This window comes from Platalea leucorodia (genome assembly GCF_965183815.1).
Source record: "Platalea leucorodia genome assembly, chromosome: 8".
Taxonomy (NCBI): domain Eukaryota; kingdom Metazoa; phylum Chordata; class Aves; order Pelecaniformes; family Threskiornithidae; genus Platalea; species Platalea leucorodia.
The window spans coordinates 26,874,416-26,899,093 of NC_138830.1; the positions used below are offsets into that span (position 1 = coordinate 26,874,416).

The 24,678-nt window shown below is 45.3% G+C and overlaps 1 protein-coding gene across 6 annotated transcripts; it reads left to right on the forward strand.

The window, feature by feature from the left end:
• The first annotated feature begins 1,659 nt into the window (after positions 1–1,659).
• Positions 1,660–23,679, forward strand: SAP130 (Sin3A associated protein 130). Of its 6 annotated transcripts, none has more exons than XR_014229103.1 (21): positions 1,660–1,745; positions 2,494–2,611; positions 3,500–3,735; positions 4,346–4,504; positions 6,234–6,345; positions 7,820–7,944; positions 8,778–8,902; positions 9,495–9,645; positions 9,862–9,952; positions 10,236–10,340; positions 11,412–11,553; positions 11,825–11,946; positions 14,544–14,846; positions 15,854–16,031; positions 17,306–17,410; positions 18,167–18,528; positions 19,947–20,195; positions 20,506–20,631; positions 21,569–21,672; positions 21,956–22,050; positions 22,360–22,475. XR_014229103.1 is itself a non-coding variant. In XM_082320794.1 (21 exons), exons 2-21 carry the CDS (start codon positions 2,500–2,502, stop codon positions 22,860–22,862), a joined length of 3,177 nt encoding a protein of 1,058 aa, XP_082176920.1. In that variant the 5' UTR covers positions 1,660–1,745; positions 2,494–2,499; the 3' UTR covers positions 22,863–23,679. The 6 variants fall into 6 exon arrangements, 5 of the variants coding, with proteins under 5 accessions (XP_082176920.1, XP_082176918.1, XP_082176921.1 ...); XM_082320794.1 differs by lacking the exon at positions 21,956–22,050 and adding an exon at positions 22,704–23,679 and having other exon boundaries at positions 19,950–20,195; positions 22,360–22,473; XM_082320792.1 differs by lacking the exon at positions 21,956–22,050 and adding an exon at positions 22,704–23,678 and having other exon boundaries at positions 22,360–22,473.
• The last annotated feature ends 999 nt before the right edge of the window (positions 23,680–24,678 follow it).

Here is a 24,678-nt window from a genome sequence, read left to right on the forward strand (position 1 = left end):
GTCTCGTGGGCAACCCGGCCTCTTGGAACGAGCCCCACGACTTAGCCGCGCTGTGCAAAGAACAGCTTCTTTCACTTGCTCATTTGTTTACAGTGTAAATACGAGGGGAAGCGAAACCAGCGTATGGCAGATACAGAACAGTTGTTCTTTAGTCATCTTCTCTGCACCATTTATGATTTTACAGCTCTCCCCCAGAACTCCCTCTGAACTGTCCGAAGATGCCAACTCCATGTACCCATTCTTCACGTGCTCAGTGTCCGATTGTCCTTGTTATGTCCTCTGAACATTCTCCTGCATTACTGTGGTGTTTCTGAGCCCCGGGGTCGGGGGAACAGAACTGCATATCTTATTCAAGAGGTGTTGAGCCAGAATAAAGCTGGGCATCCAGCCAGGCAAAGTGACTCTGGCAGGGGTAAGGGCGGTGTCCCAAGAGTTAAGCCACAGGACAGGTCTCAAGTCCTGGTCAATGGTCACCCCAAAGAGCAGCATCCCTCCGAAGTGAACGCAGCTGCTGTCCGTGCCCAAAGCTTCCTCAGCAGCTGTCCACAGGATTGTTCACAGTACAGACCTGAAGGGTTTGCAAGGCAACATTAGGGATTACTCAAATGTGATTCTGTAATTACAAGGTTTGCTTTCTGGTTTTATTTAAAAATATGACTAAAACTCTGAAAATTACGGTTGTCTGTCTGACTTCATCTCTGAGCCTCAAGACATAAGGACGTAAATGACAACGTCATGGAAAATAGCGGTGTTCCGAGGTGCACGTAATCAAACATGAGGCAGCCCTGGACCGGTGGTGTGTCAGGGTTGCAATGTGCGTTGTTACCAAGGTTTGGGGGTTTTTTTGTTTTTGTTTTTTTTCACCTCTGTCCCAGTTAGTTGCAAATATTTATGCCAGGGACAACAGGGGTGTTGGAGTCAGGTATTCATTGATGCAATCTGTTTATTTACAAAGTCCCATTTCCCTGAACGCAGCAGGCGCACACCAGCAAGACTTTACATCTCAGAGGGCCAGCCCCGATCTGCTCAGCTTTTTCTCAGTGCCTTGCGCTCTCCCTGACTTCAGGGTGCTTCTTCACATGCTTTAATTTAGAAAGAAGCGGCGAGAAGCAGACCTCTCACCGGGACGCGCCGGCAGAATGATTTCCACGCACGCGTGTGTTGCGCCGTGGCGCTGGCAGCACGCGCTGCCCCCTGCGCAGGGCCGGCTCGGGCCCGCGCCGCCCTGGTGGGAGAAATGGCAGAAATGGGAAACGCGAGGGTGAAGGGGGCGCGGGCAGGGCAGGGGCGGCCGGGCAGAGCGGCTCTGCCTGCGGCACCGGCGCCCACGGGCGGGAGAGGGGACGGGGCTGGCCCGGTGAAGGACGCGGGGGCCGCCGCGGGCCCGGGGCTGCCGGGGGTGCGCGGGCCCCGCCGGCAGCCGTCGCGGGGGGGGCGTGGCCGGCAGATGGCCCCGCCCCCCGCGCGTTTCCCAGGAAACCCCAGGGCTTACGGCCAATAGCGCGCCCGGGCGAGGCGCCGCCCCCCCGCCTCTCGCGAGAAACTTGCCCGGCGGGACGTGCGCGCGGACTACATCTCCCAGCAGGCCTCGCGGGAGGGCCGCCGCGGCCAATGGGCGGGGGGCGCCGGGGTGGGCGGGGCCGACCGGGGCCAATCCGCCGTGGGCAGCTACGGCGGCGGAAGCGGAGCTCGGTTCTCGGCGGTGGCGGCTCAGCGACGGCTGCCGCGGGGCGCCTCGGGCACAGGTAACGCCGCAGGCAGCGCGGCCGGCGCCGCCTCGCTCCGGCGGCCGGGGGTGGCTCCGGGGAAGGGCTGCGAGCGGGGGGCGGCGGCCGCCGCTTCAGTGCGCGGCGGCGGGGAGGAGCCCGCGCCTGGCGGCAGCGCCGCAGAGCGGTGCGAGCGGCTGAGGGAGAGGAGAGGAGAGGAGAGGAGAGGAGAGGAGAGGAGAGGAGAGAGGCGGGGCCCTGCGCGGCGGCGGGACCGGGGCCGGGGCGGGAAGGGGGCAGGGCAGAGCAGGGTAGTGCAGAGCAGCCCGGGGAGGGCCGGGCCGGGCCGTGCCGGGCGCTGCGGGCCACGCTCGGTGCGGGCAGGGGCGGCTCCGGGCGCCGCCGCGCTCCCGGGAACATCCGGGCCCTGCGGCCCCTCACGGCGGCACGGCAGGGCAGGGCGGGGCCGGGCGGCACGGCCGGCCCTCATTGGCCAGCGCCGTCCTCCCCGCCATTGGCTCGCCGCCTCCTGAGGTCATTAGTACGGTTGCTCCTCACTGGCCAGGGAGGCCTGCGCTGGATTGGCTGGTGTGGCGGGGGCGCGCCGCATTGGCGCAGGGTTGGCAGTGCCGCTAGCGCCGCGCCCAATGAGCGGGGCGGGAGCGGGGGGCGGTGCCTGCGGGGGGTGTCGTCGCCCCCCGTGAGGCGGTGGCGGTGCGGGGGGGAGGGGGGCGCGCCGGTAGCGTGACGTGCTGTGACGCAACGTAACGGTCGGCGGTGCCCGCAGGCGGACATGAGCTCTCAGCAGTTCCCCCGCTCGGGCGCGCCGCCCGCCGGCCTGGGACCAGCGCCGCCGCCCATCCCCACCAGCGGCTCCGGCGGGCTCATCGCCCCCGCCGCCACAGGTAAGCGGGCTCCGGGAGACGCGCCCGCCCTCCGCCGGCGGCCGCAGCCCGCGGGCAGCCGCCGGCTCCAGCGGCAGGGAGTGATCCCGCCGTCCCCGGCGGTGTGGGAGGACGGGGCGGCAGCGGGCGCTGGGCGGGAGGAGCGGGACGGCCCCGCGGGCGTCTGGCAGCCAGCCCGAAAGCTGCCTCGGTCACGAACGGGAAGAACAACGTGAAAATCAATTGAGTTGGCTGACTGAAAAGCGACGTCAGGGCAGAGCTGTTCCTTTGCTCCTTGCGAGCGTGTTTGCTCAGCTGCCTGCGCCCCTCAGCTCACCTTCTCCGAATTTTTAGCACAAGTGATGAGTGAACATTTCACGTAGCTGAAAATGGGGTGGGAGCCCTGATTCCACTTACTGCTGTCCCTGCCAAGGTTACAGGTTTCCAGCAGGCTGCCAGAGGTGACTGGGGGGGAGCGACTTCACTGTCAGGGGGGTTTATGCTTGGTTTTCAGCTTGATATTCAGATACATAGTGCATTAAATGAAGGCTTTCTAATACTACCTGTTTGATGCGGGACTTCATGGCAGTTACTTAGATAATGATGTATTTTTCACTTCAAAGAAAAATTAGTCAGTCTTTGTTTGAAGAAGGTGTTTAGATGGACTTCTCAGAGATGACCCCAGGCTGCCTGGCATTACAAGGCCCATCAGTTCTGAGGGGAACCGGCAGAAGCAGTGCCAGAGTTCCTAGGGTTTTCATCACTGGGATATGTTTAATTGTAAGGGTGAATTTCTTTTACTTAGACTGTTTCTGACGTCACATCTCTGACCTGGTGGGTGACCAATGTGAACTTGTTAACCTTTTTTACCTTTTTCTTCAGAGTTCCCTTTTTCTTTTTTTTCACTAGTGAGCGATGAATCCAGTCGTGACTCAGAAGTTGCTCCCAGAGAGCACATCGGCCCTGGCAGCTCTATACAACCTCGAGAAGAAAAGCAGGAACCAGTGGTGGTTCGGCCATATCCACAGGTTCAGATGTTGACGCAGCACCACCCTGTCCAGTCTGGTGCCCCAGTGACAGTGACAGCACCACCAGCGCATTTGACTCCAGCTGTCCCACTTTCCTTTTCAGATGGACTTATGAAGGTAATGAGGAGGTTCACGATTCATAGGGGGAAAAAATACAATCTATATTACAAGTTAGAGTGTTGAGCAAAAATAAATTGCATGGAAAACTTCCCTGCTTTTGTTTCTTAAGCTTTCCTTGCGTGCTTCTGCACGCTGTACGCTGCCTTGTGGGTTTAGCTGTTCCATACCATACACTGAGGACTTCATAGTATCACAGCATTATTTTTGAGGGGGGTGGGTTTTGTTTATCTCCTCTTAAGAGAAGAGTGATTTCAGTCAGTTTCTGAAATCTCCCCTTTTCCCTGCAGGAGTGGATGAGAATATCAAATTAACTGTTGATGCCTGGTGTCTGTAGGGGAATACCATAGCCCTAACAGATTCCACTTGTGACTCATGCTGTATGTTAGAAGCTGCATATTTCCAGTACAAAATATGCCCTTTCTTTGTCCCAAATGAAAATGGAATAGCTCTAAATGACCAGTACCCTTCCTCTCCAAATACTTAACCATACTTATCCTTGCGCAAAGCTGACTTTCTCTCCAGGCTTTGACCCCCAAAAATGATTTCTGCTTCAACATTGAGCTCTCATTTGGAGTTGCCAACGTTTCTGTCTTTGTATTTCTTGTAGCCTCCCTTGAAGCCCACCATGCCCAGCCGGCCCATTGCTCCTGCTCCACCCTCTACTCTCTCGGCTCCCACAAAGGTTCCTGGGCAAGTTACTGTGACCATGGAAAGCAACATACCACAGGCTCCAACAATTCCTGTGGCAACGATCAGTGGGCAACAGGTCTGGGGTTTTTTGGGTTTGTTTTTTTGTTTGTTTGTTTGTTTTTTAATTTTCCAGCTCACTACGTGGTCAGATCAATACTAATATTGGTACAACTGAGGTGGGCTCTTGCAGCAGGAGGGAAGGTAGAGGCAGCAGGCTTCCCCATTCAGTGGCCACTCGTTGTTGGATCGGTTCTGCTTGGAGCATTAAACCTCAGACTCAGTTATTTACTAGCTCTTTAGAAAGCTGCTGATTTGTTGTAATCTTCCAACTGATGTAGCACAGTGAGGATGTGATAGCAGAGCCATATCCAAAAGCTGCTTTGCAGCTGAGTCTTTCCTTAAAAGCTCCTGCTGTTTCAGTATCACTTGGAGAATTTCTAGTGTAGACAAACTGCGGGATTCATCACTGCAGTGTTCTTTAGCTCTCCTGTGAGCAGATCAGAAGAGACTGGTGAACAGTCCATGGCTGTGCATTGTATTCTTATTAAACCACTAGGGACAAAACTTGAGAAATTAGAAATTTTTTTTCCCCTGTAACTTTGACTGCAGAGCCAGTCCTTGTGATTTGAAACTAGTTAGCCAGAAGACTCATCACTAAACCTCTGATGTCTCAGGGTTTTGATGTAAAGTGCCTTTAGGTGGATTTGAGTTAGGCTGGCTAAGGATGTGCAGCAGTCTCAGTGGATTTTTAGCTTTATTAATATCCTTGGGAAGTCCAGAATTATTAGAAAATAGAATTAATTTGTTGCAGCATTTGCCAGGTTCCCGCTATTCTCTTGACTTTACTGGAGAGGTGGTATGAATCTATGCCTTAAAAGTCACTAATGGCAGGAGGGCCATCTCTCTGGTTGATATGTGGGTGACTGCTGACTGACTGTCACCCATGTGCCAACCAGAAAAATAGATCAATGAAATAGATAAATGTTTGCATTTTCCACACACAATGTTAGCAGGTTCTGTAACTTTATCCTGTAGAAATACGTGCCTCTTTCTGCACTCAACTTGTAAAGCATGCAACCTTTGTACACCAAGTATTTCTACCAAGTATCTCTTCTCTGTCTTTGGGACTTGGATATGGTAATGCTGTTAGTGGGGTGCCGTGGTTTAACCCCAGCAACAACTGAGCACCACACAGCTGCTCGCTCACTTCCCCCGCAGTGGGAAGGTGGAGAGAATCAGAAGAGTAAAAGTGAGAAAACTCATGGGTTGAGATAAAGACAGTTTAATAGTAAAGCAAAAGCCACGCACGCACGAGCAAAGCAAAGCAAAACTTCCCATCGGCAGGCAGGTGTTCAGCCATCTCCAGGAAAGCAGAGCTCCATCATGCGTAATGGTTACTTGGGAAGACAAACGCCATCACTCTGAACATCCCTCCCTTCCTTCTTCCCCCAGCTTTACATGTTGAGCATGATGTTGTATGATATGGCATAGCCCATTGGCCAGTTGGGGTCAGCTGTCCTGGCTGTGTCCCTTCCCAGCTTCTTGTGCATCCCCAGCCTCCCCGCTGGTGGGGTGGGGTGAGAGGCAGAAAAGGCCTTGACTCTGTGTAAGCACTGCTCAGCAGTAACTACAACACCCCTGTGTTATCAGCACTGTTTCCAGCACAAATGCAAAACATAGCCCCATACCAGCTACTACGAAGAAAATTAACTCTACCCCAGCCAAAACCAGCACATGTGGCCATTAATTCTTGTCAACACAGCTGATGGTTTATTTTGGGTTTTGCTATTTCTTTAACTCTGCAGGGGCATCCCAGTAACTTGCATCATATCATGGCTACCAATGTGCAGATGTCTATCATCAGAAGCAGTGCTCCTGGGCCTCCGCTACACATTGGAGCTTCTCACCTACCCCGAGGTAAAGATCTAGCTGTGCTATCTCTGCCTTCTGTTCACAGCCTCTCAGGGGAGGTGCATCTAACCTTCACCTCTAAAAATTCTCCTCGCTGCTAACACAGCTAATACTTCAGCTGTTAAAACTGCTAGCATAATAGGTGTCTGCTGGCCTTTTAAGCATTATGTTGCCTTCAGCCATTTAGGTGAGGACTGTGCAACAGTGTTTAAAATGCTGGCAGATACCAGCACGTCTGTTATTCTAGTTCTGTGCTGTTAGAACAGGGAACACTTTCAAGGCAAAATATACACTGGTATAGACTGACCTGTCCTGCAAAACGTCATGTAGGTTCTTGGTAGCAAGCGTTGTTCACCTATGACAGTGGCATCTGAGCAGTTGTGAGGCATATTCTTGTACCCACTTGTCACAGGATCACTTGTGCATTTTTGTGCATGATAACATAGCCTATTGTGTGCATTTGCATTTACCCTTGAGTTAAATGCTGGTGCAAACTACAGTCTCTTGTCTCCCAGGATTTTGGTTGCTATGGCTTACAAAACAGGAGATCAGCCCCTTAAAAGAAGCCCTGTGCTCAATACAGTCTGTCTGGTTTCTGACTGCAGTTCTACTTTCAAAAAGCTTATGGGTTAAGTTTCCAGTTCAACTTTAAACTGATTTGAATTCAAAGTACCATTTATATTTTTATTTCTTTTCCTATTTGATGTTATTTGATCACTCAAGAAAAAGAAGTTGACATGAGTAAAGATCTAATCTTTTACTAGAGTAGGTGGAAGGACTGTGCAGCTTTATTTCTAGGTGAAGTAAAATGTAGTTTTGTTGACTTGAATCTTGTGGCTCAGCTGCCACAGACTTTGTATTGTCACTTAATGCTTGTTTGCTTTTTTTTCCCTTCCTGCTTTTATTCTCTCAGCTTACTTTCAAGGTAATAATTTCAATTAGGGACATCTACAGAAGCTATGCAGTCTAGTCCATCAAATGATTTCAAGGCTATTTGACTTTGACAGCAATTTCTTTTGATCAGGAGACAGCCAACAGTAGACAAATTAACCAAAATCCTATGCTGTTGTAGCTTTAAAAGTTGGTTGGGGTTTTTTTGTTTTGTTTTTCTTCGTGTTGGTATCAGGTGACTTATTTACACATTAGCCCAGTGATCAAACTGTTTGAATTATTTCTACTGACTTCCATACCTTGGAATAGAAAAAGATTGGGTTTGCAATGTAAGGTTATTGTAGGGGAATCAGAAGTATTAATAAAGCCAATTTATTTAAAATAATACCTACCCTTCCCCACATAGTTTTGTGAACCTTATGTATATTTGTCGCAAGCCTTACTTTTAAACCAACATCACCTGAACTGACATACATGTGAAATACATTCAAACTGAAATACATACCAGCTAAGATCAGAGTCTGGCTCTGCGGTCATAACGGAGTCATCTGGGTGCACGGTATTTTAACGCACTTGGTTTGTTTCCCAGGTGCAGCGGCTGCTGCAGTGATGTCCAGTTCTAAAGTAACGACAGTCCTGAGACCAGCTTCGCAGTTGCCAAATGCAGCTACAGCTCAGCCAGCCGTTCAGCACATCATTCATCAGCCAATCCAGGCAGGTAGCAGCCAGGCAGCTCTGCAGAACTCTGACCGCCGGCTCCAAATTCTTCCTGGCACTTACTTGTAACTGTGTAGTTACTGGGCTGAGGCTACTGCTAGCTCTCGTCCAGTTCTGTTTCTTGGGTACCAGTTTCTAATAGCAAGTAGTGAAATAGCTGCATTAGTTTTATTTCCTTCATAGACTTGGTGCCAGAAATTGGGTTTTTAACTGTCTCCAAAGTACTTAGAAACTGGGAAGAGGATTTAGTTTAGATACACTCAAGTTTTAAAGTCTGAAAGGTCTGATATGATATGCTTATGTTAATTTATTCTTAAAAATATATATTGACGTAGAATAAAAAAAAAAATCTCATTTTAATATGCTTCTGTGTATCTCAGCTTATATACACATATAAGGAAAAGATTGTAGATATTGTCTCCATACAATAGTACTAGTGTTCAATGTTAGGATAAAGGGTTAAATATCTTTACTTTGTGCTTTCAGTTAGCATCCCAATGCAGTCACCTTTGACTTCCTGTATATGCTTGGATCAGGGTTTCTTTTCATTCAGAAGGGACCTGACCTTTGGGTTTTTTTCCTAAAGACCTTCCAGGGATCCAGTCTTGTTAACTTTGGTTACTGATTCCTATGACATACATGCTTTGAAAACCAGGACAGATCTGCTTAGGAGCCTGCAGATCAAGTCAGAAAGACTGGAAATGTCTTGGAATGCCAAAACTTAATGATAAGATCTAGAAAAAAGCAGTTTTAGCCAAGTAATTCGAAGCCATTGTCTAAATAGCAGAATTTCTCTTCTGAATTTGTCTCTTCTCGACACATTTTTATAGTCTCGTCCTCCCGTGACAACTTCAAGCACTATTCCTCCGGCTGTGGTGGCAACGGTCTCAGCCACAAGAGCTCAGTCCCCTGTTATAACTACAACAGCAGCACATGCTACAGACTCAACCCTCAGGTAAAGATGCTTTGAAATCTACAGTGCTCTGACTTTACAGAGGCTGCAAGAAAGGGAAACACACGTGTTAATCATCCAGAGCTGGTAATACTCTAGATGTGGGATGATGTAATACAAAACCAGTAATGCCTGCACAGTGCAAATGCTTTCAGTTCTGTGAATAAAAATTACTACAAACATGAACTGTTGCTCTGTCTTCCGAGAAAGAAAGAGCTTAATGAATCAGTTGTGATCTCCTGCTTCCTGGAAAGCAGAGTTTCTGTTGCAGGAACTTGTGGCTAATTCAGCCCATCTTTTTTATGAAGACACAGTGAAAAAAATAACACACGAACATTGAAAAGCATCCCTGACAGAAAGTCTTTTTTATTAACTGACACACGTCATTGATAAGTCTGCCCTCCTAGTTGGGCACTTACGGAAGATGAGGACAGAACAGTGTAGTTAAAGCAGCATAAGAAACTGGACCATATATTTGATAGCAGTGCTGCTTTCAAAAAGAAAGAGGCCAAAGTCTGATGTGTGTCCCTGCATCTTATCTTTCATATTTAGTATCCATGTGGTCATCTTCATAACTATTTTTCTTTCTCTCCAGTCGACCCACCCTGTCTATCCAGCAGCACCCGCCTTCCGCAGCTATTAGTATTCAGCGGCCTGCACAGCCAAGGGATACAGCTACTCGGATTACACTACCGTCTCACCCAGCTATAGGAACACAGAAGCCACAGCTCCACACCATGGCTCAGGTAAACTGCAAGAAGGAGGAAAAAAAAAAAACCCTCTTGCTTCTTCTAGACATCTCTTTCGTTTCTATCTTGAGCGCTAAGATTAAATTTGGGAAAAGAGTTAGTATTCGGTTAGAAATTCATGTTCTTCACAGTCAATGCAGCATGATTGCATACTAAGTAAATATTTTAAATATACTGGTCTTTTAACTTGAAGGTTTTCTTTTCTTTTCATAGAAAACCATTTTCAGTACTGGTACTCCAGTGGCAGCAGCAACAGTGGCACCTATTTTGGCAACAAATACGATTGCTTCAGCAACCACAGCTGGTGAGTATTCATAACGCTGTTGTGGGAGACATGTGGGGTGTGTTTTTTGTTGGGTTTTCTGTTGTTTTTCCTCCTTGAAGACGGGACCTGATTACTTATGAGGAATTCTTTATTTATGGTAAAGACTGCATTTGGAAGTGCATGAGCAGACTTCAGGAGAGAAATTGCTGAGTTCTTCAGGGAGGTTGTCTGGGTTGGGGGTTTTGCCCTCTTTATTTGGATATAGATACACTGGTGTGGTAGGGCTCCATAGAAAGATCTTGTATGTTTTTTTTTTCTTTAGGTTCTGTGTCTCACACCCAAGCGCCTACAAGCACCATTGTCACCATGACAATGCCCTCCCATTCTTCCCATGCTACAGCTGTCACGACCTCAAACATCCCAGTTGGTGAGTGATTTCAGTTTTAAGAAAAGTGTGTAACTGATGCTTCAATTTTCTGTTTATACTAGTAGTGTTTGTGCATATTAGCAAATTAAGGAGGGGAAGAAAATCAGTTCAAGCTGGGAGAAACCAATTAACAGGTCTACAGTGGCATACCTTTTTTAATACCAGGAAGAAATAGATGTTCTAGGAGGACTAAATAATAAAATGGCTCATTAACTTACTCAATTGAATTTTTAGATGAACTTGGGCCTTTTGGCATTTCAGAACCTGCATTGTCTATACTAGAAGTTGTAACTGCTTGGTAATAGAATATGGCTTTCATAGTTGATTTTGTAAGTTCCTTCCTGTGCTTCTTGAGGCGTTAGGTGTAGCCTAGTCGAGTTTGGTTAGTGTGTGGGGTAAAACAATAAGGTCTAAAGGTGAGAAACTTACTTGCCTAGATGTGGAATCTGCCTGAGATGTTTCCTACAGAACTGTATAAGTTTCTTTCTGTGCATCTCTGTTTTCCTGCTGACCTCCTTCTTGTTCTTTTGAAATCTTGTCATATCTTTCCCTGCCATAAATTTCCAAGGAGTGAAGTTGTAACTCAATACCTCAGTGTTTCCTGTAAAGCTTTTGTAGGTGTTTTCTTTCTTTTCTTGGCCTCTGTCTATGTATACTTTTCTGCCTTGATCTCATTTCCCTTGGTCTCTGTCAAGTTCTGCTTTGAAAACTTGGATAAATAAGTCCTTGACAGCAGAAAGGAACGGGCTGATCCTAAGAAAAAAAAAATTCATTTGAGCACTGGAGTAACTTAATCTGTTAGCAAGTATAACTTATATGTGCATTTATAATGTCCGTCTATTCTGGTACAAATTGATGAAAAAAGCTTCATTTCCCTTGTTATTTCTTCCTATTGAGGAAACCTGTCACCACTGTGGATAGGAAATTGTCTGGGGATGGGGTGGGTTCTTTTATTTGGCAGAGGGCAGGGAGTAGTATTGGGGGTTTTGCCAGGAGAATTAATCTTGCCTTTGCAGCGTCTACCGACTTTTACTTGGACTGTTAACTGATTACATATTTGTCTTTATGCAGCTAAAGTGGTTCCTCAGCAAATCACGCATACTTCTCCCCGGATCCAGTCTGATTACACAGCAGAGAGGAGTAATCTCATACCCCTCTCTAGTCACCGGGCATCTCCGAACCCAGTAGCAATGGAAACCAGAAATGACAACAGGTGGGGAAATAACAGCTTTATGAATGAGAGTATGTGTGAGTAGGGTTTCAGTGCCTTGCTGCTTTTCTAGGTTCTGATATGCTGGAAATAATGTGTTTTAAAAAGCTGGGATGCGGGTGGTTTGGTAGTTTTGAATTAATCATGATAGTTGAGACACTTGATAGCTTATGACAGTTGAGATTACAAAACTCAGGGAGCGGCCCAAAGGCAGGGGTTGAAGATGAGCTGTTGAAATGGTGTGTATAATACTTGCTCTCTTTGATGCCTGTAGGCAGTCGGTGCCTGTCCAGTTCCAGTATTTCTTACCAACATACCCACCCTCTGCCTATCCTCTGACTGCGCACACCTATACCCCTATCACCAGCTCAGTTTCCACCATTCGCCAGTATCCAGGTAAGACAAGCTTTGGCGCAAGCTGACTTTGGCGCTTTGTTCAGTTGTTAGCTCGTGTATGAGCTTCAGCGATGGGAGAAGCTAAGAGGCTTCTATGCTTGATTCTGACAATTTGTCACAAAAAGTCTTTGACTTGCTGGCTGAGGGGAAGACTCATGGGCAAGGGGCATTGAACTACTTCAGAGGTACTAAACACAGCTAATAACGGTTTTCTCAGGAGTTTCACATTTGATACCTAACGGTTTGCATCTCTGTAAGTAACAGTTTTCTGATTCTACAAATCAAAACAGTTCAACTCCTCCAAACCAAACCAGCTCTTTGACACATCTTCATTCCCTGGTGTTCTGACAAGACCATTTTAATCTCTTTCCACATGAGTGTACAGTTAGAGAGAGAAACCTGAACCGAAAATGGAAAAAATAAGCTGTATTGCACACTTTTGCATTAGTGTTCTATTTAAAAGAATGGAGCAATTAATGTGTTTGAACTGTTGCAGTAATTTGCAGACAGTCAAAAAATCATGTGTAATGCGAGCCCACATAGCCAACCCAAACTTATGTCATTCTGTGACAGAATTTGGAGCGCTTTTAGGTAAAACTGAGTGGTTTAGGACTATTCTCTCTAATGTGATAATCTCCACAGTCCAAATCCTAGGAATAAGCACGATTTGGATTTTCATGGAACATCTGTGTCTGCTGCCAGCATGTTACCCCTGAGCAGTATAGAGGGAATTTGGAAGGACTTGGAGGTGGCAAAGCCCATTTGCTGAACGGGAAAGTATGCACAGAGAATTGAGTTACTGGGGGCCTGTTCTTTCTGTCATTTGAATTTCCAAGTTGGAAGTCTTAACTATGTCATGTCAGGATTTGAGGTGGGCTTCAGGATAATTAAGTGACTTGCAAAAGGGGCAGGTGAGCTTCTTTTGTACCTTCCTTCAGCACTTTGTCTGAAGGCTTTAAAGGAGAACATGCAGGTGAGTGCTGCTACTTGGTGTTGGCAGCTGTGGGTGAGGAGTGGTAGAGCCCCTGATAGAACGTGATTGCAGACTATCAGGAGTTTCAGTTTTGGTAGCGTATTGGGGTGGTGGTAGGCTAATGCTAATTTTTAAGAAATCAAATGTAGTTTCTTCAGCAGGAGCTCATTGACAGAGACGTTTTGCTTGTTAAATTGATTTGAACCGTCAGTTGAAGGTACTAATTATGGCAATAACTGGTGACAACTCAAAGCAGACAATTCAGGGTATCAGGAGGGATATGCAGCTGTGCTGAGCACAGCCAGTTGAGGGCTTAGGTAAAAGTGCAGAGGAGACTTTTAAAAAGATCATTGAGATAAGGAGTGTTAACATGGAATTTTGGGGAAGAATGTTGGCTTTGGCTTTCCAAATGCTGGTTGTGTTTATATAGTCTCCCAAAAGGATTTTGTTGGATAGAAAGTTGTGCAACAGGAGTGTTTCACATAAGCTGGTCCACTGAGAGAATGAATGTGCCATACTTTATACAGAAGCCATTTTCAGGGACCTAGTGCCGGATTTCTGGGGTTTGACAGCTGTTTTCAGAGTGTCTTGTCAGCACAAGAACTTGATCGAAATCCTGTGACAATGAGAAAAACAGCTTGTTCTGCGATGAGAGGGCTCTCCATTGTTAGTAAGCAAGTCCATTGTTGGCAAGTCCGCACTTGCATTCTGTGTATGGCTGCAGAAATAGTGGTACTGTTCTGTACAGACTGGAAATCTGGAGACCCAGGAACTGCAGGCAGTCTCACAGCATTGTTAGACGCTGCCTGGGAAAAGTTTAATATGCCGTATAGTAGATCTGAAAAGATGAAATCGCAATTGCTCAGAGCTGTAAATTCAAATAAATGGATTTAACAGGTGCTTCATTGGGGACATCGTTCTGCCACAAAAGGATTTCGTGTTCATTTTAGCTGTGGGATCCAGCCTATAATTGCAAGGCCTATTCTGAGTCAGATAAGATTATACTCAACTTCAGAACAGTTTGTCCACTTGTGCTAAGGAAAATGGTTTTTATGACTATGTGGCTGGGGAAGGGGGATAAGGAAGTAAGGCCTGTTTTAAGGTACTTACACTTGAGTCTCTGCTTGGTTTTGTACAGTCAAAGGTTTGGTGTTTTTTAATTGATGCAGTGATAAGCTCTGTGGAAAGACTGTCTCTTGAAAAGAAATGGCTTAGGCTTCTGATTTTTTTATTTTTTTTAAGCAGGGAAAATGCGAAGTGTTGGTACTTACAAGCATTGTAAAATAAGATACTGAGAAAAAATAGCGCACAGCTTTCTGAGACTGGAAGCTGGGTACAGAAATATAATTTGAGTCTAACCAAAAGTGGATTTGAACTTGATTTTTTCTCTCTTGTTGCAATTTGAAATAGAAAATGGAATGGAAATAAACAGTAATGTTTCATTCTTCTGGCAGACAATCTGGTCTCTCCACTCTCAAATTTACTACTGCAACAAGCAGGCTGGCAAATTAATTTTTCAAAGCAAAATAGCCTTTGCAAGTAAATATTTGAGTGAGAGGTGCTAGGGGGAACTGAGGCGACCCACTGGGTAGGCGTGACGAGGTGTCTGTGTTGCTGCTCCCAGTTTCAGCCCAGGCGCCCAACTCGGCCATCACGGCTCAGACTGGCGTGGGAGTGGCCTCCACCGTCCACCTCAACCCCATGCAGCTGATGACCGTGGATGCGTCTCATGCCCGTCACATCCAGGGCATCCAGCCGGCACCCATCAGTGCGCAGGGGATCCAGCCAGCACCAATCAGTGCCCAGGGCATTCAGCCAGCGCCAATTGGGACGCAAGGACTCCACCCTGCTGCACCAATTGGCACGCAGGGGCTGCAGCCAGCACCAATCGGTGCTCAGCAGCCACAAGCTGACACCAAGACTTCAGGTAAGAGCAACCACCACAGTCCATGTTTTGTACCTAGTCAGCGCAACTGAACTTCTGTCCTGCAAATTTGGCTTATTTTTTTTCTTTGATTAATGATCTTGTGGTCTAGTAGTGGACACTAAATACATTGATATGCATATTCTCCCAGCAAATATTTTTTTACTTATTTCTTAATTTATTTTTTTTTAAGTGTACCGGGTGGAGTGTGTGGGTAGCCTTGAATGGGTTACTACAGTGGAAGAGACTGGTAGTGCCTGAGCTTAAACAATTCTCTTCAGTAAGGCCTCGTGGGAAAAGTAATTTACAAGTAAATGATGTTCTCCAAACTGTTCCAGCTACGCATTAGATCTCAGTAGCAATTAAAATATGGCCAGGTAGCTTCAGCAGCTGGTAACCTGATCCTGGACTGTGATAGAAACCATCTTTCATTAAAAATGATTGGTCTGATGAAACCCCAACAACTTACTGAAGAAATGGGGTATGGCAACCAAGAGAATATGCCGTTGCAAAGCTGGCAGCCTTATTGTGTGGCGACTTCCTGACTGTCTAAATGCTCTGCATCAGTTAGTTGGCCAAACAGGCTTTGGCAGAAGGTTAGAACATAAACACAGCTGATGGTGCTTACTTATAAATGGCATGTATTGCCACGTAGACTCTACCAGGAGTGTTCTTCTGTTGACCCAGTTGTGTTGGTGATCTCCCTAGTGATTTCTGTGTTTTCCATTTCTTCTGGAAAAGATTATTTCCCTAGCAGCAGTTGTTAGGCAGGAGGAGGTAGTTTCCATCTTCCCTGCAGAAGGTTCAGTGATTAGATTGCTTGTAGCAAAGGTGTTGCTTACAAAATAGTCTGAAAGCACCGCAGTTAAAGATTGATGGAGTCAAGGGGAGCATGGACAACATGTACTCTGCAAACACCTGCTTTGTCATCAAATTTCCTTAAGTAACTGCTACTTTTTCCTCTCTGTATCTCTTCTTCTCTTTGCTGTGTCAATGTCCATCCTTCCCAGCAGTAGTCTTGGCAGATGGAGCCACCATTGTAGCCAATCCTATTAGCAACACATTCAACACGGCTTCTGCAGCAACTACAGTTGTGCAAACCCATAGCCAGAGTGCCAGTGCCAGCGCGCCAGCCCAGGGCTCTTCCCCGCGCCCAAGCATCCTCCGGAAGAAACCAACCACAGATGGGTGAGTAGAATTGAAGATGACATGTGAATGACACTTCCGTGCAATTTAGCCCAGCTAAATGGGATCATTTCAGTGGAGATAAGAAAAGTTCTAGCAGATTATTCAGTCAGCAGTGGTCGTGAGTAACCTGCTGATCTGTCAAACACGCTTCTTTTCCTCCCCCAGGGCAGGATATATGTTTTTCTTACTGTCAGTAATAAAATGAGAAGAAGGACAGTTTGCCTCCTAGCTCTTGAGAGTGACCTTTTGAGGGAAAGTGGATTTGAGGCTTTCTTGCTTAGTGTAATAAAAACAGAGAGTTCATAATCTACTAAAATTGGAATTCAGTGCTTTGTCTTCAGTGCTTTTCTTGAAAGAATATGTGGATGAGTAGAAAGGACAGGATTAGTACCCTGCTGTGAAATTTGATTAGGAAAAAGGGAGGGAGTAACTTAAACTCTTAAAATATTTTATGTCATCTGTCTGATTTTAAATGCCTGAATAAAGAGGCAAGAGACAGCTTTAGAATTAACAATGCATTCCCTCCCAGCTAACAAATGAAAACATTTGGAACTGATGTGTCCTTTGAGACTAAAATTGCCTATTTTTTTATTTGGGTGGAAACCTTTTTTAAGGCAGAGAAGCTGCATCCTGTAAAACTGAAACAAAAAATTAAAGAAGCAGAGGCAGATCACTAAAGATTGTTTCCATTTGAGAGGTTAATTATTTTGGACAACAATTTGACTTCCAGCCCCACAGGAGACTGAATGGTCTCTCAAATACTTTTCTGTATTCAGCCCTGTGCTGCCTAACATCCACATTCAGGGCTTGAGGTCTTGGAGTCAGGCTTTGACACAGCCTAGTCCAACTAAACAAAGCAGATGCCTGTCTGAGCACTGTTTAGTTCCAGATGATTTGCTCAGTCTTGAAAAAGCAGTGGAGGACAGTGGCATGGCCAGACTTCCCTTCGTCCACTGTTGGAGCCTGGCAGTCTCAGTAAGATGCTCTGACTGGCAGGATGAAAGTCAGATGAAAGTCTGACTGGCCTAAATGGGGGTGAGACTAGGCCAGAGCAACTAATCTTTTATCTTTAAAGAAAATAAAACATAACATCTAATTTGAAAAGTAAAATGAGACTCTTCTGTAGCAAATCAGTTATACTGAAGACAGAGTGCAGTGATACAGCTGTAACTCCTGTCCTGGTTTGGGCAAGAGAGGGTCAATTCCTTTGCTCTCAGTGGTATTTGTCTTTGCATCAGGGAGGTGGGAATCTTAGATCTGTCTGTCTCTTACAGGCTGGCAGTCCGGAAAAGCTTAATTCCACCTCAGCCACCTGAAGTAGCTAGCACGCGTGTCGAGAGTACTATGCGAAGCACATCTGGGTCACCAAGGCCTGCTGGGTAAGACTTTAGGAAACAACCAAGTGCATCGTAATAGTTTCATTATATTCGTTTGCTTTGTATTCTTTAGCTATTGGATCGTTTTCCTTTCTTTTGGGAAACTTAATCTATTTTGAATTTGTCAGCGTGACAACTTTGAACAGACTTGACTAGTTCTGCTGCTGTGAAGCTGAGGCAGTAGCCTTTTAGAAGATGTGGTTATGAGCTTTCATAGAAACAAACAAAAAATACTGTGCTCTTGTAAAGGATAGGCCTCAAAACTTTTTTTTCTATAGTACTTGGAAATTAATGCTGAAGAAAGGTAAACGGAATTTCTACCCTGCTTCAATTGATTTCAATGGCTTTACAATTTATTGTTTTATAACTACTAGCCACAGTGGGAGCTCTTGCAAACAGAGGATGGGGGGCAGTACAGCTTTGGGTAAAAGTTCCTCTTGTCTGCATTGTGAAACTGTCTTGACCCTTTTACAAGTATTTTGAAGTTACCTGGAATTAGTCATGAGATTTGCTTGTTACAGTGAGTGGAAGAAAATAGCATCTATAATAAACACAGAGGATTAGAAAGGGAGTGGAAGAGGAAATGTAATTGAGATGACACCTTCTCCTGTTGTTAAACACGTTACTGAGCCAGGTGTTACTTGCAGGTGCAGGAAAAACTGGATAGTCTGAATTGAGCTTGGCTCATTCACTTTGTGCTAGGTGGTTGTGACTGAAATGCAGTTAACTTCAGTTTGTTTTGCTTTTTTGATGTTACAGTGCCAAGCCAAAACCTGAAATTCATGTGTCCATGGCCACTCCAGTCACTGTGTCTATGGAGGCAGTGTCTAATCAAGGCGGCGAGCAGCCCACCATTGCGGTCCCCCCCACCTCCCAGCAACCCCCCTCTGCCATTCCAACAATCATCGCAGCAGCCAGTCCCACTTCGCAGCCTGCAGCAGCTCTGTCCACCATTCCAGGAGCTGTCCCGGCCGCTCCGCCAGCTTCTACCGCAATTGTGGCAGCACCCGCTCCTCCATCAACCATGAGCGGTGCCCTGTCAGCAGTGCTGGGTCCTGCGGTACCAGAGATAAAGATCAAAGAGGAAGTGGAGCCTATGGACATAATGCGACCAGTATCTGGTAGGTGGTTGTTAATCATCAGGTTGTTTCTTTTGTTGTTGAGACAGCGTAGAAATTAGGAGGATTTCAACACCTCCATCCTGAAAATGAAATTGCTTCTCTTTCAGGTAGCACAGACTACCAGTCAGAGGGTTCCCATATGCCTTATTACTCATAAAGTTCTTCTTTTCCTTCTGCCTAATCTCCCATGAAATCACTTGTTACTATGACTGCTGTGTTCATGTTCAAATGATCCAACTCCAAAGAGTCGGTGTGAATTCCATGCTTAAAAGGCACATGCTCAGCAGCGGTACCAATATATCATGAATCAGTACAGTTAATTTCAGTTTTCTCACAAATCCTACTGTTCAGGTCCAAGGGCCTTTCTTGTATGTTAGTGACCAGAGTAGGACTTCATAGGGCCCTCCTGTGATTCATGGATATTTTTCTCTAGAACTTTTTAAAATATTCATTATATTGCCTTACTTATCCGGCTTGGCCATAGCTGCTTTCAGATGGTATGATCAGTAAAATTCAGATTCTTATGGATCTCAGGTCAGGCACTATACAGTGGCAAAATGATACAAATGCATCCCACATTCATGGGTTATGTGGTATCAGAGTTCTGTTGTAGCTGTTGGTTTCGTCACTCTCCTTAAAGCTGTGTGTTGTTCTGTGATGGAAGAAGCTGCTTGCTACAGATGTCTCTGGAGCACAGGCAGATAGCGCTAGGCTCTTCAGTGTTCTTTTGTCTTTTACTGTCAGTTGTGGCTATGCCAAATTGTCGAGAGATCCTATCCCAGAAGCTTTCTGTGGCAGCCTTAGTCATGGCTGATAGAGCTTTCCCTTCTGAATGTCAAGGAGTGTCCCCATAAGCTACCTGCCGCTGCGCCGCCCAGCTTCAGAGTGTGTTGATTAGTGCAGTGACCTACTGACATGGTGCTGTTGGCTTGGCAGTACAAGTAGACTCTTGCAAGGAGTACTGCAGTCCCGATTTGATTGCATGTCACTCTCTACTTACATTATGAAGAGGAAAGGGACTTCCTTGCTATTGACCGTGATCTGTGCTGGCGCACAAAGATACCTTTTTTTACAGTAACGCAAGACAGCTGTTAGCATGGATTCCTTTTTGTAGCATTCAGCTAACATAAGCTTTGAATATGAAGGAACTGAGGGACAATTGTCTCTGCTGTCGTTCTTTATGCTCTTGTACATGAGACACTAAAGATCGTAGGGTATAGGCTTGTCCTAGCAGTTGCTGCTGGCTTAATGTCTGGCCTTCTACACACATGGAGCTGCAGTGCACATACAGTGGAGTTCATGCTCCTCACAATGTGCTGAAACAGCAACTGCTGTTGGAGGTAGTGTTCAAACAATGCCAGTGTGTTACCTTTGCACTACTGACAGTTTGGGTTTTCTTCCTCTTTCCTTCCTCTCAGCAGTCCCTCCTTTGACTACAAGTACTGTGTCTCCATCTTTGGCGTTGCTGGCCAACAACCTTTCAATGCCTCCAAGTGATTTGCCACCTGGTGCCTCCCCGAGGAAGAAACCCCGTAAGCAGCAGCACGTCATCTCCACAGAGGAAGGGGACATGATGGAAACAAACAGCACTGATGATGAGAAATCCACTGCCAAAAGTTTGCTGGTGAAGGCAGAGAAGCGCAAGTCTCCTCCAAAGGAGTATATAGGTAATATAATCTCTAATGTCTTTTTTCCTATTCAAACGTCTGTATTTTTGCTTCCTTTTGTTTCTCAGAGGAGGTGCTCTGTCATTCTCCTGCTTTGAAAATAGAAATAATACAGAGTCCAAGTATGCGCTTCTCGGCACTTTCTGTGTAGTGATGTTGGGGGAAAATAACCTTTCTTGATATATAATGCATCATTTTGTATGAGGTAGTGCTTCCCGATCTTCTGCTGGAGTTACTGTGTCATGCTGATCTCCTACTTTCACCTACTTAATGATGATAATAATACATTTCTCCCTGGATCCTTTTCTAGATGAAGAAGGTGTCAGATACGTCCCTGTGCGTCCAAGGCCGCCTATCACGTTGCTCCGGCATTATCGCAATCCTTGGAAAGCCGCTTACCACCACTTTCAGCGATACAGTGATGTCCGGGTAAAAGGTCAGTCTGCTGCTTGTAGTTTGACAGTTTCATTCATCCAGGATGAGCCGCTTCAGCGGATCTGGTAACAGTGTCTTAAGAGCATTCTTAGCTAGCTGGTGTTGATAAGCAATCCCACAAAAAGGTTTTGATTGCAATTGGGGAAAACAAGGGTTGATAAAGTGAGCTAATGACTGTTGTTAGCTAGATGTTGCCTAAATCTCTTCTGCTCTCAAGATAAAGGAGAAAAGAAGGGAAGGACACTACGTAGAATTAGATATAATTTTGTAAAAAGAAAAAATCCTATGGTTATTGAGAAATGTACTTACGTACAGTGATAGAAACTTACTAAAGAAAGTAATCCTTAAGTGATATCATCCTACGGTGATATGCTACAGTTTAGTTTTCTGATTTTCTTACTACCTAACAAACTTGCCAGTTTAATCAAAAACATTCTGGATTTAGCGTAACTAGTCTTCTCAACTAACAAATGGGCTTTCAAAGAAGATTTTTTTTCCTAATATGAGGAAAATAGAGATCAGATACTGTTTTTTAGGCTTTTTAGCTAATATCTTGGATTTTTTTTTTAAGCAGATTGTATTTGCGCAGTTGTAAAAACCCATCAAGGAGGGAGTAGATCTGTATTTCAGTGGTAAAGGGTGGACCCTTTACTTTTTCAGGCAGGGTGTTGAAACACTGAGCACTACTTTTTTTTTAAGTGGGGTGAGGAACAGGATACAATTTTTCTGGAAATACAGATAACCTGTTAATAAGCGAGAGCAACAGTCAGGTACATGGCAGATGGGCAGCTATTTTCCGATCCAAATCAAAACTTTGCTCGCTCTCCTTTATTAAGATGTATGGAGAGCCAGATTTGGGTTACTGTTTTTGTTTGAGAAGAGAGGCCTGGCGAACTCCTGAAATTTGAATAACACATCTTTGTATTTCCCGGTGACAGAAGAGAAGAAGGCTATGCTGCAGGAGATTGCCAGTCAGAAGGGTGTGTCCTGTCGTGCACAAGGGTGGAAGGTCCATCTCTGTGCGGCACAGCTACTACAGCTGGTAGGTGAATGGGGCTTGCCAGCTTCCTACGACATGGGGGAACACGGAGTTGCGTAAGGCAGGAGGATGTTTTTACAAACTCAGTACATGGTCATCTGACATTGGGATACCATAAAGGAGCTGGTGTGTAGTGCCCAAAGGGAGTGGGACGTGCTTCCCCCTTTCTCAGGAATGTGGCGTAAGTGGCTTGGAAACTTAGAGTGTTGGTTTTGATCCAGACATAAGAGCTGATGTATTTTGTACAGATGATCAAAATTGGCAACTCCCTCCTGCTGATGCACAGGTCTGAAGAAGCGTCTGTTTGGGATGGTGCGGCTGATCTGAGGAGGCAGCACTGATCCACATTCCTGGATGCTTCTGTTTCAGGTTGGGGGTGAGGTAGGTGCTCTGCATTCTAGCACCAAACTCCCCAAAACCTCTGCATTCCTGGAATAGTATTGTGAGAAATAGGGGAAACAGTTCTGGCTAGGGTCCATGTTTGTTCAGAAGTGGAGCAATCCTGTAAATAGGTTGTTAGTAAGAATGATAGTGCCACACTCTTATGTCAGAGGCTCCATCTTCTGAATTACTAACATGAGCAGCTGAGAAAGGAACAGATTATCATCTTCTCTGTGTAGCTTTCTTAATGCGGGCGAATGTTTTCTGGCCTAGCGGTGAACCTTCTCATGAAGTGCTAATGTCTTTTAGACGAACCTGGAGCATGATGTGTATGAGAGACTGACTGCCCTGCAGGAGGGACTCATTCCTAAGAAAAAGGCAGCGACCGATGATGACTTGCATCGAATCAATGAACTGATACAGGTAGGTTCCTGTGGCCTCTCAACCCAGCAGAATTGCTTTACCCTTAGTTACAGAACATCCTACTGCAATTAGTAAGAGCTAAAGCTGGCTTTAAAAAAAAAAAAAAATCACATGGGTACACTTCCCGTGTTTCTTTCCAGTGTCATCAGTTACAAGTGGTATTACGAAAAGGCGCAGTGGCTGCTTAGACTAGACGGTCTGCTGTTAATGACGACAGTGTTTCATTTCAGGGGAATATGCAGAGGTGTAAACTTGTGATGGATCAAATCAATGAGGCTCGAGACTCCATGCTAAAGGTCTTGGATCACAAGGATCGTGTTTTGAAGCTTCTAAACAAGAATGGAACTGTCAAGAAAGTATCCAAATTAAAGCGAAAGGAGAAGGTGTAAAGCCAGAATAATGACTCTGGAAATGGAGAACGTGTACAGAATGGAGTTGAACCTTTTTGTAGTTTGGGTTTATTTTTAAGCAGAGCATCTGAATAAAAAGGATGAGTTTAGGGAACAGATGGCAACAGATGGACATGTGAAGCCTGGTGACCTGAAGGGGTTGTCACTGATCTGTCATAATGAACAAAGATTTCTCTCAGGCTCATCCCTTTTTAAAGTCTTTCCACTCCCATTTGTTTAACCCTCCTGATGTGTCAGTGCCTACTAATTGGATCTAGTGATGCGATGTGTGGTGGACAGTGCTCTCCTTCTGTTCTGCAGCTTAGGGGTAAATGTACACGAGGTGTGTATACACCTGTAAGGCAGGGGAAGATTCTGCAGGGGACACCAGGAAGCTGACATACAGGTATTGACCCAGACAGCAGCCATGCTTCAAAGCACTGAAAATGGCACCGCTTTCAGTTACCCCATTCAGTTTTTGTTCTTCTGACCTTCCAGTGTCTGAAGTAGCCTTCTTAAACCAGTGCCACTGCACTAGGAGATCTGCCACGCTCGGAATCTCCAATGGCTCAGAAGTCCTAGCTGTCAAATTAAAAAAAAAAAAAAGGAAAAAAAGTGGGGGGGAAATCATTTCAAAGTTTTTGTAGTGTCTCTGTGTGTGTGTGTGTGTGTGTGTGTGTGTGTCTATGTTGGTGCTCTGGGATACTTGTTTTGAAGTACCTCTTGCAACAGAGGACTTCCCGTAGCTGGTGTAATGTTAATTGTATGTACCACATACATCCTGAAAACATTAATAAAGGACTTGGAGGTTTTTGTATGTGAGCAGTTTGTATACCTCTATAGTAGTGAAACTATTCAACCTGTAAACTCAAAAACAAGTTAAAGCCTTGAAAGAAGCCTTTTAGGGAGAAGAAACAGAATGTTGGAAAGTAGTCAGCCTCTTGTGCTGCAGAGGGAAGGAAAACTTAATTCACGTTTCAGCTCCTAAAGATGCAATGTGGAATGCCCCCCCCCCCCATGCGCTTGTGCATTTAACCTTAATTTTTTAGAAATGTTGCCAAATCAGTTAATTTTTAGTCTCCTCAGCAGGAGGCTTTAGTTTCGTGCACTAATTCTGTTTTAAGAATACTTTTTTTTTTCCTTATCCAGTTATAGGGCTGTTATCTTGACTTTATTCAGAACCGAGTTATTTCAGAAGTTAGATTAGAAAAAAAGGTATTTAATTCCTTATTTCTGATTTTTTTTTTTTTAACTAGAGAAGTAAGTAGCACATCCATATTCACACTGTTCGTGTGTTTTTTAACACATACAAAACCAACTTATTTCAGATTTGTCTGGATGGCAGTCTCATTTTCGTATTAGCTTGATTTTACTTTTTTAAAATAAAACCACTTTCATTGTAAGATACAATTCTAGTATAATGATATTGTAACTTTGATAACAGGAAAGTTATGATAATCGTTTGCTAATTTCCTTGGCTAGAAGAAAGAAAACATCAAAATATCCCTAGTTTTACAAGCCCCCAAGGAGTGTGTGCATATACATGTGTCTGTTGAAATGCAAGAGACTCTGGCGCAGCAGAAATTAAAATGTGAGAGGTAAGACATGAAAAGGTGGGAATCATATAAACTGTCACTTATCACCCTGTTTCTTGTGCTTCAGGAACAGAACATGCACAACTGGTCAAGTATTTGTTTGACATTGTCATGGTAATAAAACACTGACACCGCCAACGCTCCCAGGTTCGTAAACACTCTGCAAGAAGCTCGCTCGCGATTATGAAGTTGCCTTTTGTAGGGTTGAGAACTGTTTTGCA

What these genes read in the sequence shown, in the direction of transcription:
- SAP130 (XM_082320792.1), top strand. Translation starts at nt 2,500, where the DNA reads ATGAGCTCTCAGCAGTTCCCCCGCTCGGGCGCGCCGCCCGCCGGCCTG. An exon ending in CAACGATCAGTGGGCAACAG is followed by an intron (nt 4,505 to 6,233) that starts GTCTGGGGTTTT and finishes TTAACTCTGCAG; the next exon opens with GGGCATCCCAGTAACTTGCA. An exon ending in CGGCACAGCTACTACAGCTG is followed by an intron (nt 21,673 to 22,359) that starts GTAGGTGAATGG and finishes AATGTCTTTTAG; the next exon opens with ACGAACCTGGAGCATGATGT.